At 43.5% G+C, this 15,721-nt stretch overlaps 1 protein-coding gene across 3 annotated transcripts in view; it reads left to right on the top strand.

Moving 5' to 3' along the window:
- The window catches only part of zbtb18 (zinc finger and BTB domain containing 18), a 9,399-nt gene extending 496 nt beyond the window's left edge, over nt 1–8,903 (top strand). The window contains exons 1-2 of one of the 3 annotated variants that reach the window (XM_043255415.1): nt 1–408; nt 4,192–8,903. The exon at nt 1–408 is cut by the window's left edge and continues 496 nt beyond it. In XM_043255415.1, the coding sequence (XP_043111350.1) occupies nt 4,206–5,819 (1,614 nt within the window). In that variant the 5' untranslated portion in view covers nt 1–408; nt 4,192–4,205 and the 3' untranslated portion in view covers nt 5,820–8,903. Of the gene's footprint in view, nt 409–1,859; nt 2,190–2,216; nt 3,289–4,191 lie in introns of those variants that run through there. The other 2 variants (XM_043255414.1, XM_043255413.1) reach the window with 2 other exon arrangements.
- The last annotated feature ends 6,818 nt before the right edge of the window (nt 8,904–15,721 follow it).

Here is a 15,721-nt window from a genome sequence, read left to right as displayed (position 1 = left end):
TGTCCCTCGATCCGCGCGCTGCGCCAGTCTGCTCGAGGAACCCGCTCGCTCGCTCGCTCGGCCTTTTTTTTTCTGCTTTCTCACTGTTGCCTGGTGTCAACCTACGCCGAGAAAGAGACATCCCTCCCTCTTCCCCCCTCAGCGGCAGCTTCCAATTTGCCTTCGCTTTTCTTTTCGCCTCTTCCATTGGCTTGCGCGCTGCCAGTCAAGCGCTTCCTCTTTACAGGAGAGTTGAGTAGCAACAGCTCGGAAACATCTGGCTGCCGCAGCTCTCGTCGCTCCGCTCGCCTGCTCCGTCTTTCCTGCCACCGCAGGTTGTTATGGAAAGCTGTTGAAAGTCGATCGAGTTGTTTTTCTCGCTGAGAGGATTAGACGGAGGAAGCAGGAAGACGCTGGACCTGGTCGCCTGTAAGTGCCTGTGATACGAGGTGCTCTTTAAGGAGATGAAAGGGGGGTTGGAGGCACGGGCTGGATTGTTATGGGGAAAAGTAACGATCTTTTTCACGCGACTGTCGGTCTTGACGCGCGGAATGAGTTGCTCGAGCGCGTGGCATCGGGGCCTGTCGCAAAACTGTAACACTGCAGGTTGAACGCTTACTTTTTATTTGTTAGCCGCACAAGCTAGCTTTTCCTGAACGTACGGGGTCAGGATCCAGAGAAAGACCGTCGGCGGTGCTCTCTCTCTCTCTCTTTCTCTCTCTCTCTCTGTGTGTGTGTGTGTGTGTTGTGTAGGAGTAGCCTGCTATAATACCATTTCCTACCTAGGCGGACTCGTAGTTTGTTTTATTTCGTGTCTGTTTGTTTTGCATCGTAGCTTTTAAGTTGAAGAAGGGGCTAACTTGGCTCCATTCGGATAAGTCTTTCAGGACAACTTCCCAGGTTTGAAAACAAGTTCCCTCTGACATGTCACGATATAAAACAACGCGCTAGCGTGGGCTTAGTTTTTTTTTTTTTTTTTTACTTTTACCTTCGCGTTCACCGATTGCTTTGCAAACCAAAACACGTAACAATAAGCGAGCCTAATCGTTTAAACACACGCTGAAGGAAAAGCTCTTATTAGCTTATTAAAAAACCAAAACCCCGAGACCAAGTGTAAGGTACGTGACAGATGCGGCGAACTCTTGGTTCTCCTGGCTTTTTGTGCATTTAAAAATATTCATGCATACCAATGATAAAAAAAAAATTATTATTCTGTTCCTATTCACGAGTGTGACATCTTTCAGGAGAGACCTTCGGATTATATCTGCGTGCCTTTTGTTTTTGCTGAATTTTGGTGGTAAACAGGAAACTTGTTTGGCTGGCGCCGAAGAAGTTTCTGAAAATGAGCACAAATATGACTGGGGGTACTTGAGGAGCAATAAGGTTTGTACGCCTTAATGCCGAATACAGCGCCTTTTGTCTGAGCCGTACTTATAAGGCCCGTATGATTGTTCCCATTGTTTCTTATTTCTCTTTTTTTCCCCCTCTCCCTCCTCTGTCAGTTGTCCAAAGGGTTAGTAAAATGAATGACGGTAATGGTGCAGCCAGTGAACCATAAAGAAGTCGAAAACAATATCAGCTGCGTGGATCTGTCAGTTGCAAATGTGCTGTGCTGGCCTTTGTTTATGGTTACTGGAAGGAGAGGGGGGGGGGAGAGAGAAAACTTGAGGGTATTTAAATTCTCAGTGCAGGAAACTAGGTTAGAAAAAAGTGTCGGCTTTCAGACGGACCTATTTCCAAGTTCTTCTTTGCTGAGAGATTACAACTAAAAGGGGGAATTGGCTAGTTTTCTACAGAAGCACCTCACAACACTTCCCTTCCTCCCGTTTTTAAAGAGGGGGGGAAAGAGAAACAAAGTTGTATAAAGGAGAGGCTGGTGGCAAGAGTGTAGAGGAGTAGCATATGGCACTAAAAGGAGCACAGCTGGAGGTAGCATTTCCATCTGAACATGATGTCAGAGCAGCTGACAGGCTGCCATCCCCCAGTCTTTTCTTCTAACGCACAGACTGGGAGTTAGTGTGTGTGCGGATCTGTGTGCAGGAGGAGGCATCGCATTCCCCTCCAACATCTCCTCCACTTTGCATCTGTCCCTCACAGTTTGATTTTCTCTCTCTTTCTCTCGCGTCTCTACCCTCTCATTGATTCGGCGAAGGGAGTTACAGCCGGCGCTACCACAACAGTGGACTTAATCAAGTTGATGCGTACTGCAGGTACTGTACCGGGGGGTCCGGGCGACGGGGATGTGTTTTGAATGGGGAGCTCTCGTTAAGTCTTTTTTGCGTGTCTGCTGTCGGCCGCCAGAGTGTGCGAAATGGGAAGTAAAGGATTTCGGGGCTGGTGTAGTGTAACCAGGCTGGGGGACGAGTGACACTTTTTTTGGTTTCCAGGCGAGCGTTTGATTATTCTGTTTGTTTGCAGGTCCTCAGTTGGGTTACTTCGTTCTCAATGGCAAATTGTTGCTGTGTTGTGACAGTGCGGGGTGGCGTTGGTAGGGAGTTCATTGTAGTGTTACCGCTTTAAAACCGGAAACTCTTACACGTTTAGATATACATATGTGCGTGCTGTTAAAACCGGTTTTTGCTTTGAGCGGCGAGATGTTCGGTCCATTTAAACCAAATTCCTAATCTTCTGAAGCGAGGGGAAAACGCAGAAATAAATCTGCAACTTTATATAATCAGACGTTCTTCCGAACGTCCCTTCGTCAGGCTTTTTGCTCAACTCTTTCCTTTTTTTCTTGTTTGTAAGGACTAATTTAGAACTTGCAGATTTGAGCTGCCTGAATTGGCTAGACAGCTGTAATCGCACTCCTCCTAGTCTTAATCTCTTTATCTGGGCAGCAGCTGCCATATGGTCTCAGTCAGCTGGATCAGATGTTCATAAGCCTCCTTCTCCGTCCCTCTCTGTCCTCCCAGTCTCCTAATTTGATCGCTGCTACCTTGTGAGCTGTCCTGCAATCTTTATTTTTAGCCATCTTAAGGATTAGGATTGATGTGGACTACGGGGCACTTAAAGTGATTGTATTGTAAATCTGCTGTGGACCGCCTCTTTGGGGAGGATGTTCCATTTCTCCAAAGATTTGGGGAGGGGAAAAGGGGGAGGAGAGGGCTGGCGAGAGGTTTGTTATCCCCCTGTCCCCCTATAAGCCCCTCATTAATGAAGGTCTGAACGCTGTTTGGGGTGGGGTGGGGGGCTTTGGCTTGCCATCCCAATCAGATTTAAATGAAGATTCAAATGAGTTCATTTAAGTCCGCTGCTTGAACATGACGCCGGTGCATTTTTTTAGACGGGAACGGTCCCCGTGGGTAACAGGTGTGATTTCTTCGAGTTTTTTTTTTTTTTCCTCCGTTTATTTCACTTTCAACTTTTTTTAAGTTCGTAAATTGCTTGTGTGTATTTTAATTTATTTTGTGTAAGATAATGTATATTTTTAGTGCATGTTTTATTTGCAGACTGTCCGTCTTTGATTACGCGCGTCACGCTGATGTTCTGCTACCTCAGTTGTCGTAACCTCCGAGATCACGGTACTTAGTATTCTTATGCAGTGTGCCCATGATAGTGAGCTGTTTGTGTACCTGTAAGCCTGTTACCTATACTTGGCGTCCTGGCCAAAGTGGGTTATTATAAATAACTGCTCCAGGAGCACAGCGAGGAAAAACAGGAAAGATTCTCTCGCGCAGGCATCTGTGGAATCAGGACTTCAGCTCTTTACATCACGCCATCTGATTATAGCCGAACATTACTGATAGGATGCGTACGGCGATATCGCTTTAAATTAATTTTACAATCGGGATATTTTTTTTTTTTTTATTTGCGCTATTTACTTTTATACTTTTAATTAAAAGGGTTAGCGTGAAATGTATTATTAAATGCAATACTGTGTACTTTTAAAGTGCACAACTGAGGAAAATGCAATTAGCCTAATATATAATCTGTGATGTTATACTTTTTGCATGTGCTTTTTTGTAATCCTTTTATGTCAGGACTGTGGTGAACATTTTTCCAGTGTTCCCACAGGGGTGGAGGGAGGGAAGGATAGAGAATTAGAGTGTGAGAGTATGTCTGTGTGCATGGAGCGAGAGAGAGAGAGAGAGAAAGAGAGAGAGAGAGGGAGAGGGGACGGAGCTGGTGGGAAAGAGAGAAGTTCCACACAGAGCTGCAGACAAAACAATTGTTGTTCTAGCGAGCCTCACTAACATCTGTGGTCTTTTGCAGGTTATGAAGACAGCATGGAGTTTCCAGACCACAGCAGACATTTGCTACAGTGTCTGAGCGAGCAGAGGCATCAGGGATTCCTTTGTGACTCCACTGTGCTGGTCGGTGATGCCCAGTTCCGAGCCCATCGTGCAGTGCTGGCTTCATGCAGCATGTACTTCCACCTCTTTTACAAGGACCAGCTAGACAAAAGGGACATTGTTCATCTGAACAGCGACATTGTCACGGCCCCGGCCTTTGCTCTCCTGCTTGAGTTCATGTACGAAGGAAAGCTCCAGTTCAAATCGCTTCCAGTGGAGGATGTGCTGGCTGCCGCCAGCTACCTCCACATGTACGACATTGTCAAGGTGTGCAAGAAGAAGCTCAAGCAGAAGGCCACGGCCGAGGCCGACAGCACCAAGCGCGAGGAGGACGCTTCCAGCTGCTCGGACAAGGTGGAGAGCTTCTCGGAAGGTGGGAGCACGGGCCGGCCGGCCACCGCCGACCTGCTACAGAGCGATGACGAGGACATGGAGAACAAGCGGGATAGCCCTCAGGAGCCGGGGAGCATGTGGATGCGTCTGCCCTCCGATCGGACCGCGTCTCCCACCACCAGCCCCAGGGAGGCGGAGACGCATGGCCCCGATGCTGGCAAATCTCCCGCCGGCAGCCCCAGCAGCTCCACCGGCTCCCTGTCCCGTCGCTCAGCCGTGTCTCGAAGAGTCTCCGCCGACACCGATTGCGTGCTTGACCTCTCCGTCAAGTCCGGTCTGGGCGGAGGTCCTGGGGAGACCATGGCCAGCAACCCGTACTTCTGCAGCTCTGTGACCCCAGACAGCCTCCAGAGCGCCCTGGTCCAGGTCAAGGTGGAAAAGGACACGGGCTCGGACGATGACGAGCTGGTGAGTGGCGACTACGAGATGGAGCACAGCGGCGTCAAGGAGCCGCCCAGCACCAACGGGACTCACATCAGCCTCGTTGCACAACGGCGCTTGGGCCTGGAGGCTCACCTCTCGGCCCTACGCGAGGCCTCGCTGGCCAGCGAGCTGGAGCGGGACGACAAAGGAGGCGACGACGACGCAGACGTCTTAGGAGGGGACAGCGAGCGAGCGCAGGAGGCCGCTGGGGTCGAGACCTCCCTGTTGCCTTACGTCTCCAGCATGCTGGGGGCTCCACATACTCAGATCTTCATGTGCCCCTTATGCAACAAGGTCTTCCCCAGCCCACACATCCTGCAAATCCACCTCAGCACGCATTTCCGTGAGCAGGAAGGCGTACGGGCCAAGCCGGCCGGCGACGTCAATGTCCCCACCTGCTCCATCTGCGGCAAAACCTTCTCCTGCATGTACACGTTAAAGCGCCACGAGCGGACGCACTCGGGCGAGAAGCCCTACACATGCACTACTTGCGGCAAGAGCTTCCAGTACTCGCACAACCTGAGCCGACACGCCGTCGTGCACACGCGCGAGAAGCCGCACGCCTGTAAGTGGTGCGAGCGGCGCTTCACGCAGTCAGGGGACTTGTACCGACACATCCGCAAGTTCCACTGCGAACTGGTCAACTCGCTTTCGGTCAAGAGCGAGGCTCTCAATCTACCCACGGTCAGAGACTGGGCACTGGAAGATAGTTCTCAAGAACTGTGGAAATGAAAGCTGAACTAATAGCAGACTGTTTGAACTGCTTGTTAAATTAATGAGAGAGATCTGAGTGGCATTTTTTGTTGGGGCAGAGAGGTGAAGGTAAGAGTGGGGCGGAGTGACGGCCGAAGGGTCCGAATCAGTCATTTTTCTTGTATGTACATTGCAAATCTTGTTGAATTGCACTTTACTAGCACATGAAAATGTTACTACTGATTTCCTTTTAATATATTTTCTGGTCTCTTTAGGGTCTCTTTTCTTTTTCTTTTTTTTCCTGCTCTCCTTGGGTTTTTATAAAACATGGGTGCTGGTCTCAGTAACCAACTCTGACAGAAAAAAACAAATCATTGGGATTTTCAACTGTATATAATTTACAGTATTTGTATACGCTCCTAAATTTCAAGGAACACCTGCCATGAAAAGCATATGAAGATTTCAGGTAATACACAGAGGAGTTTAAAACTAAGGACACACTAAACGGGTACTATGATCATATTTTTACCTGTACACACTCACCTCTTGTTCGAGTATGTGTGTGTGTATTAAAATATAAATATAGTGCACTACTATAATTTGCAGATAACATACCTGATGTGTGACTGTGGCCGTGCGTGCATGTGTATTCATGCGCATACGCACACATACACACGTAGTGTGTGAGCAGGTCAGTCCTTTAAATCCCACGAGGAAGCTCTAAGCTTGCGTTACTTAAGCTCTTGTACATTTTTGACTCGTTATAGGAAACTTGACTGATGGAAGACAAACAAGGCACTCATGCAATGTACAGCCTCTTTTTTTTTTTCATATCAGTTGCCGCATTTTTTTTTTCTATCATTTCCTAATATGATTTGAAGTTATTTTCGCATTTTAGTTGCGGTCTCTGCATCACTCGTTTGCTACTGAGGTTGGTTTTTACATCAGCTGCATTTCTAGCGATTTCTGTAGTGTTTTATTAAGATTTTTCGTTTTTAAAACGGAATCTGTTGTTGCATGATGTCTGACCTGTATATTGAAAAAGATGTGACTTGCTGTATTGCTGTACACTGTAATTGACTGATTCATTACAGTCAGGGCACCTGTCTGTTGAGAAAAAAAAAGTACCTTTAATATTACCGCTGTAGAAATTGCATGAATTTTATTTAACTTACTCTTTTTCGTTGTTGTTTTGCATCAGAGAGTGTATTTTTTAATTAACTAATTTGATTCCTTGGTAGATTTGAGTTTTTTCCTCTTACTAGAGAACGAACCGAGGGGTTCTGGTGAGGTGTTTTTTTTATTTTTAGTTTTTTTTTTTCTGGGCTGTGAAGATTGTGGAAATGCACTGACGTTAGGCTGCAGTATCTACACGCGCGACGCGATTGGGTTCGGGCTCGCTGTAGGATTCGGGGGGTTAACGAGGGGCCAGGTGTCAGCAGAGGCTGGATCGCTACATTTATTGTTCAGAAGGCTAGCGCGGCTCCTGCTAGCATCTCCTCGCGCTGCTCTTCCCAGTGCTGGGTCCTCAACTGCTGTTTGTCTCAGTGTCCTGTTTACTGGCCGTTGTCATTTGAATCATGTCGGCTCTGTTCGTAATTTATTTATTTATCTTTTCAATTGGCACTTGCTTCAGATTCGATTGCCATGAAGACACATTTGCGTGGCTGATGGTACAGCTCTTCTTTATGGGTGTCCTCAGCAGCGCTCATCTATTTGGAGAAGCTGAAGGATCTTTAAACAGCATAAAGCTCAACACACTCTGATCTGAGTGGTTTGTGTGTGTGTGTGTGTGTGTTTGTGTTCAATACATAAGTCGTTTTTTTTTTCGTTTTGTTTTGGTCACTAGAACGTGTTTGGCAAGGTTGGTTGCACCTTTGAAGCTTAATGAAATTAGAATGATGTGCAAAAGAGGCCTTTGATATGTATATGCTTAATTATTAACTTTAATCCAATTGACTTTGTTACACTGAAAAAAAAAAAAAAAAAAAGATCTATAAATTTGTGATTGTTCACTTTTTGCAGCATTTGTGATTTCTAAAAATGTTTCTTTTGAAAGTGTTTTATTTCTTCTTTTAATTTGCAAGGGTTTGTTTTATTAACAACGTGAGAATTCTGTTCATTTTGTTTGTTTGTTTGTTTGTTTCACACAAAAAAATAACAATTTCATTGTCAAATCCAGAGAAATAAAAAAAAACAAAAAACAAAGAAAATGAAAAACATATGGCTTAGCGCTGTAGACGTAGACCGGTCACTCACATAGTGCTGAAATGCTTGAACTACTTTAGTTAGTGAGGGCCGGGGGCTCCGCACATGTTTGGAGCAGGACAGGAGTGTGCGGCACGCGGGCCTACGCAGGCCTCAGGAGCTGTCCTACCATATATTTGGCTGGTGCAACGGCTAGTGAAAAGGTTGAGCTTTGCCAACAGCGCACGCTCCTCACGGCGTTTTGCACGGTGGTACTTTTACCTTTTGCACTCTAAAATGTGACGGAAAAAAAATATCAACTGCGGGGTTGATTTGTTTTCTATGCTTTCTTTTTCTTTATGTTTTTTTGTTGGCTTCTATTGTACTTGACCGCCTTAAACTACTGTTATCAGCTTATTACTCAGAGGGTGAAAACTGGAAACTGTCGCTGGAATACTGGATGTCTGTCTCTGACTTTTTTTTTTTTTTTTTTTTTCGTTGTTGTTCAATGGAAATGAAGCTGTGAAATGGCCTATGAAGCATATCCATAAATTAGATACCCCTTTAGTTTACTTGAAACCCAGGAACCCCAGTGTGAAGAACAACTCTGTCAAATTCAAACTCTGTGGCTAATGAGTATGGGAAAGAAAATAATAAATATCTGTTGAATTCAAGGACAATCGCTGTCTGGATGGAAGAAGAAAAAAAAAAAAGAAGAAGATTCAACTTCACATGTAATTGCTTCCCTTCTGAGATTTTTTGCTATGTTGACATTGTTCTTTTTATGGATTTAGACATTTAGCTTTGACAATCATAGTATGTTTCATTTTCTCAAGGGAAGTAAATTATGAGGCTGTTTAGTTTTGTACTTTTGGTGTGCTGTTGGTGAAATTTTTAAAATTGTGTGCAAACTGCAATAAATTATAAGAACCTTAACCTCTCCGTGCCATTTTTCTGTCAGAAACTTCTGGTGGGATTTGCCAGAGCGGTGACGACGTGCAGATTGGTGAGACGGTGTTTGTGTTTTTGCATTCAGTTCAATAATCTTATTTACTGTAGATGCTCGTGTGGGTGGAAACATGTTTTCCAGTGCGTGAGGTCTGTGGATTGAGTATACTGTCCGGATGAGTGTGTGTGTGTGCGTGTGTGTGTGCGTGAGCGAGCGTGAGTGTACGAGATCTTACATGGCTCATGTGTATATGCTGCTTTAATGTCTGGCTGGTGCTCCAGTAAAGGCGTGGGTTGGACCTGGGAAAATGTGCAGCAGCTTGTACGAAGACCAACCCCTCCCCCTGCATCACACACACACACACACACACACACACACACAGGCTGCTTCCAAAGCTCCTCAAGTACAGTTTTCCAGCAAACAAATCAGCTTTATCTAATGTCTCGCTGTTCGGCAAACCTGGCCTACAGATGCACTAAAGGCTGACCACTTTTAAGTCAGCGAGCGTTACTCAACAGGCCACTGCCACAGATGGTCCCGTGCTGTAAGCCTGCCCCCCTTCCTCACACACACACACACACAGCACCTCCTTCCAATTGGTGCGAGATTTAGTTTTCAAACTCATTTTGGACTTAAGATCAATTTCCGCTCGTATTATCGAGGAAGTCTGAATAGCTCCTTATCGTTCGGTATTTTCTCGACGACATCTTTCGCTCGATTTTCTCAGAGAGCCGAGATTTGATTTGTGACATTCACATACAAATCTGCATCTAACATCTGGTTGGAACGGACAGTTGGAGCATAATGGTTTTCTCTCTTTGCTTTTTTACTATGAATTTAGGTCATTAATTTGTATCTGTCCTTTGTTTACTCGAGGAGCAGAGACAAAGGGGCAGCTGTGGAAACATTTGGCTGTGCCGAAGGGTAGTGGGCTCGATGTGATGAGCGTGTTACCAGCTTGGGCTTCTATATGTAGCTCCGCCGCAGAAGTTAGCGGGAGCCGTGTGCCAGCGTACCGGGGGAGAGCGGCGCACATGGCATCGATAGGGCAGCCGTTGCACTGAGGTATGACTGATTCTGCCCACGCAGATAGCTGCCGAGTGCCTCGCCATTCTCCGTGACCGGCTCCAAATATAATGTACATTAGAGGAGCGCAGACAGGAAGAGAAGAGGCCTTTCTGCTTGCTGGCTTTCCAAGAGGAGCTCCGCGAAGTTAGAGCGTTCGCTGAAGGCCGTCGTGTTCGGCTCGGAAATTTCGGTAGATTGTAAGGTTCTTGAAGACGCTTCCTAATCTTACGAGAAATTGTTATAGACGCTATTAATTATAAACAAAATTGATAAACCGTTTAGGCTCTCGGAGACCCCTGGAGAAATTCGATGCTCTGTCACTGAGATTGCTGTTAGCTTATTTTTTTATTTTTTGTCTTGATGAATGAATACCGATTACACTGTCCTGAGATTATTAGATTATTAAAATCTTGATCGCACACACACACACACACACACACACACAAAAGGTTCTATTAAAAACTCTTCACTGAAAGAGTCTTTCTTTTTTATGACATTGCCATGAAAAACCCTCTTTATTTTTTTATGAGTGTAGGTGTTGATTAGAAAGATAAAAACATGTTGACTTGAGTATATTGTCTTATTGTCCAATAAATACAATGCATATGAGCTATACTTGCGTGTTTGTATACCTATGTATAATAACATTAATATACCTAAATATTCATGAAATGTTTCATTTAGTCTCCTGTTCACCGTAATTTGATGAAAGAAAATGTGCACTCTTGAAGAGTCCAAAAAGTCCTGGAAATTCAGCTGCAGCCAGCAGTTAAGATGTAAAGAATTTGAGGGAATGAAAGGAGCATTAAGTCCTACATGAAAGAGAAAGGAAAAAGGAAAAAAAAAAGTACAAGGGCTGAGCAGATAAAAGGTGAGAAAAGCAGGCAGGAGGGACGACGTCTTTTTTCTTTCAGTTGTCTGCCTCATTTAAAAGGCAGCCATTGTTGAGCGCCCCGTGCATACAGACAGAAGGCAAGCAACAAGCGGCCTGTCTTGGCCCTTCAGACAATGCAGTGGTGCTACAGCCTGTCAGGGGTGGGGGAGAGGGGTCTGCGTGGGGGAATATTTTTGGTTTAGGGAGGAGTACGCCATGCACCCTGCGTCCCCCAACAAAAGACGACGCAACCCCAACTTAAATGTTAGGATGCTTGTGTGTGTGTGTGTGGGTTGTGGTGCTGTTTGGTGAGCAGTGAGAGGCACAGACATGGTTCTCCGCACAAGCACATTCAGGGGTCTGTGGAGCTCGCTTGAGCACAGATAAAACAAAACATTTCTTTTGTGTGATTCTTCCGTAGCAGAAAGAAGTGGGCTGTCATCTGCACTGAATGGTGATGGAGATGAACAACAAATCAGTGAACAGGATGCATCATTTCAGATTTCAAGAGTCTCTTCAGTGTCAATTTTTACATTAATATTTTTAAATCCTAAAACATGTACAACTGATATTGAAATGTTTGAAGCAGACTATTCATTTAATACTGCAAATCATTTACATCTTCATATATGTCCAGTGGAAAAATATCAATTGATTGCAGTTCATTTTTAGCAATGGTTTTTAAAAACTGTATTAAAAATATATTTTTTATTTTTTATATTAATTATAATATAATATTTAGTATCATTGCTCCAGTTCAAAACAACAGGATTTATGTGAATGTGAAATATTTTCTAGCAGTATAAACGTCTTTCTTGTCACATTTATTATTTATTTAGTGCGAAAGTATTAATTTCATACGCCCGTTGACCCTAAACTTACGAACAGTGGTGTACGCCATGAGTTTTATACAGCGATTCGATCAAATAGCTGTCTGAAATGGTTGTGATTTGAAGATTTGTGGCATTCGGCGTGTTCAAACATTTCAGCATGATGACTACTAATGACTGTGTAACTGACAGTTGTCCCAAACGACAGATTTCCTAGCTGTGTTTCTGACACGTCTCTCCACTTTTCGCTCTCGTACCTCTCGGATAAAAAGAATAATTTCAGCTCAAATCAATATTTCATGTCCACTTAATAAGTGCTGCGATGTACAGTCAGCCAGTCATTACTATAAAATACTCCTTAATCGGAGACTTATTGTGTTATAATGACAGGGTGACTTTAAACGATCCCCTACATGTATTAGCTACTGCATTTCAACACTTCAACCAGAAACTCTCGCGTTTCCCTCTTGTACTGCCTTTCGGTGTTGGAGGCCCGGCAAGGCCTTGATGTGACTGGTTTGGTCGGCTGTTTCTTTCTCTCAGAACCAGCTGTTGGTAGCACTTCTGCCCAGCGTAGATAAGCAGGGTGTGGGATGTTGATAGGGGGTCTTGGCAGGATTTAGTCAGCAGCGAGTCAGCACTTTTCCTGGGCGCACCGCTGTGACCTTATTGGGGGTCAGACACTGCATATACACACGTTTATACACCTATATTAAAAAGGGTGTCCATATCTTGCAGAAAAAACATCACATACGCTTCCGTTGAAAAGTCCGGAGTCGGTATTTTTATTTTTATTTTTTTTTTAGCAAGGGCACATTAAATTGATCAAAAGTGACGTCCGAGACATTTAAATGTTACGCAAATGCTGTTCTTTTAAACCTTCTTTTAATGAGAGGCTATTAAAAATGTCACAGTTTCGCACAGAAATACTGAGCTGCAGAACTCCTTCAACATTAATCATTCCTCAAACAGCAAATCAGTGCACTACAATGGTTTCTGAAGGATCATGTGACGCTGAGAGACAAAATTCAGCTTTGCCGTCACAGGAATAAATTGTATATTTAAATATATTCGAATGGAAAACAGCTATTTTAAATTAGAATAATATTTGACATTTTCTTACAATATTCTCGATCCCAAAACATCAGATTCAGAAGCCGAACAACATGTGGAGTGATTCTGGGGTGGAGTGACCCTTTAAGTAGTTATCCAGCTAACCAACAGGCCAAGGCGCACCCTGCAGACGCTTCGAGTGGTGTGTGTTGTAAAAGCTGTTTTTCCCGGTGTTCTACAGAACAGATCCTGCAATAGTCATTTCTAAAGAGACCCCACACCTGTCCACCCCGAACGTGTGACTCAGCAGGGCTCACACACTCTTTACACATGTGCTTGTAGCTCCACGTGAACAACGCACACACACACACACGCCGTCGGAGCAGAAAATCACACTCCAACACCTTACAGATATAGCCATGCCAATACAGACCTACAAACATGCATCAATACATTTTTGGTATACAGTAAGAGTTAACCATAGCATGCATGCCAACGAATGGCGAACCGACAAGAGTGCGGTGGCCTCATCATTTCCGAACGTTTTTTTTTTTTGGTCGCAAGCTAGTTTGCGTACAAAGAGGAGCATTGTCGTCTCAGCCGGAGATGCCAAGCTCTCGGCTCTCTGCGAGGTCCGGCAGCGCGGGCCCCATCTGTCGCCTCCACCAACCTGCAGCAACTCAGAGTGGCCCGAGGCCGACTCGCAGGATTAATGCGCACATCCTGAACTGGGTTAGGGAGAGAGAACGTGGGCTCAGCCTGTGGGACCTGGCACAGCCAACGTGCCACATTCCCTCTCACAATGCTGCATTATCCACCACCGCACAGCAACCTTGGCAGGGAGCTGAAAAGAAATCCTGAAGGAGGACGGATGTGATACTGGTACTTTTAACATTGATGCGTCCTCCAAAAGGCCTCTTGATTTTGTCCGTGGATTTAGCATAGATTTCTGCAGAAAATGCCTCTGAATGTTATTAGGCGATCGTAACTGAGGGGCACGGCCTGCTGAACGACTAGTATCAGATTATACCGTAGCTAAACTTTCACCAAAAAAAGATGTATTTTAGTAAAGTAAACATTACAGGCACTTTTTTAAGGCACATGAAGAAATGCACAAATTTGACATAAATTCCAGATTTCTGGATCTTTGAAACCGTCCTTAACTAAAACTTTTAAAACTTGTTTTCGGTTGTTAAAATACAGCTGAAGTAAGACCGAATATAAATATAATTAGAAAAACTTGCTTGAAAATTGAAAATGTGGCTTTGGACAAATCTAATCATTTAAGCGGAAGAACTTAAGTTGCTAAAACCAAACCTGAAAATAAAACTAAACTTAAATAGAGCTAGAAAAAGATGATGAAGAAGAAAACTGACCAAATAACACACTGACTAAATACTGATAAAATACAAAACAAAATCAGAAATTACTAGTAAATTTCACAAATACTAACAAAGTAGTAAATTAAGCAGAAATACTTAAATGTTTTTTTTCTTGTAAAACCTACTCAACTAATCATATAATAATAAAAAAATGTATATTATAATTTTATATTTTATACAATTAAATTAGATGAGTAAGAGTTTCAAATGAAGATTAATTATGAAAATGAAACCAATTTAAAATATTATTAAATGTCATGAAAAAACTGTATAAATATGGCTAATAACATCACTATTAAATGGTAAAAAAAATTCACAATCACAATAAATTATCCAAAATATTTTTTGAAAGATATCCACAATAATGACAATATCTTCGTCTAATAAAGATTTTATTGACCCTTCTCTGGCAAACATGGCTTCTGTTTGTAAGCATCTATTGGTAAAATACACACTTATAATAACTTTTAGCAGAATGCTTTTTTTTTTTTAAATGTAATGATTTTCTGCCACAGAAAGTGTTCGACTCAGCGACATATTCTTGTAGTAAATATGTAGAACAAATCTAGAAGAAATCGCATTCAGTGCTCATCCCACCAACAAAAACATGTGCCCCGACGTCATGAGCTGCGTCCCGTCCCAGGCCTCAGACAGTGAATGAGCGTCTGCACCCAACACACATCTGCACACGGCATTATCATTAGTGCTCCCGCGTCGCCCAGGATCACTGACAAAATGAACAATACCAACAATCACTCCCTTCAGCTGCAGCCATATGGGCGCCATACTTAGATTGCAGGGGAAGAGGAAAAAAGACAAGCAATTGTACTGGCATCTGTTTGGCAGTCCTTAGAAGCTGCAGCAAGATGAATCTGCCGCGCGAGGAAAGTTTTTCCCTCTGCCTCCCTCTCGCTTTGGACAAGTGAAAGTATTGCAGGTTGCACTCCTGTCGGCCGGCTCTCGCAATTACTGTACCTGCTCTTTAATGTGGCGTCCTAATGGGACGGGCGAGTGCAGGCCCAGATGGTGAGACAAAGTGCTTTCTTCCAGGTTTCTTCTGAGGCGGTGCATCTAGCTGGATTACCTTTCCCTTTCAGCGCCGCTTTGAAATTTCTCGCACTTCAGTTACGAGAGGTTTTATTATAGGAAAAAAAAAAAAACAAAAAAACTGCTTGCAAGCAGCATTGAGGGTCTTTGTCACATTCAGTGGCCACAAAAAATGTCTGGAAACTTTGATCACGCTCCAAAAACATGACAAAAAAATGTAAATGTATTTATCTAATCAATATTTAGTGTAATACATAAAGTAAATATATATATACACACACACACACACAAATAAAAAATCAAATAATTCGAAACATTTATTAATAAATATAAACCAATATATAAAGTCCTAACTGAAATAATTTCCGTGTATGTATGTATGTATGTAAATCTAAATATAACAGCATAAAAATGTCAATGGCCAAAAATTTGTGCACCCTAAGTAAATATGATCAAAGAAGTCTGTGTGAAATTAATCTGCACTGTTAATTAATAACTTTCGATATTTTAGTTTACAAATTTACAAAAATCGAACATTTCGTTAAATATTA

The sequence above is a fragment of the Puntigrus tetrazona genome, chromosome 13 (assembly GCF_018831695.1).
Source record: "Puntigrus tetrazona isolate hp1 chromosome 13, ASM1883169v1, whole genome shotgun sequence".
Classification (NCBI taxonomy): domain Eukaryota; kingdom Metazoa; phylum Chordata; class Actinopteri; order Cypriniformes; family Cyprinidae; genus Puntigrus; species Puntigrus tetrazona.
The sequence above is the reverse complement of the archived record's forward strand: the minus strand, read 5'-3'. Positions and strand labels throughout refer to the sequence as shown.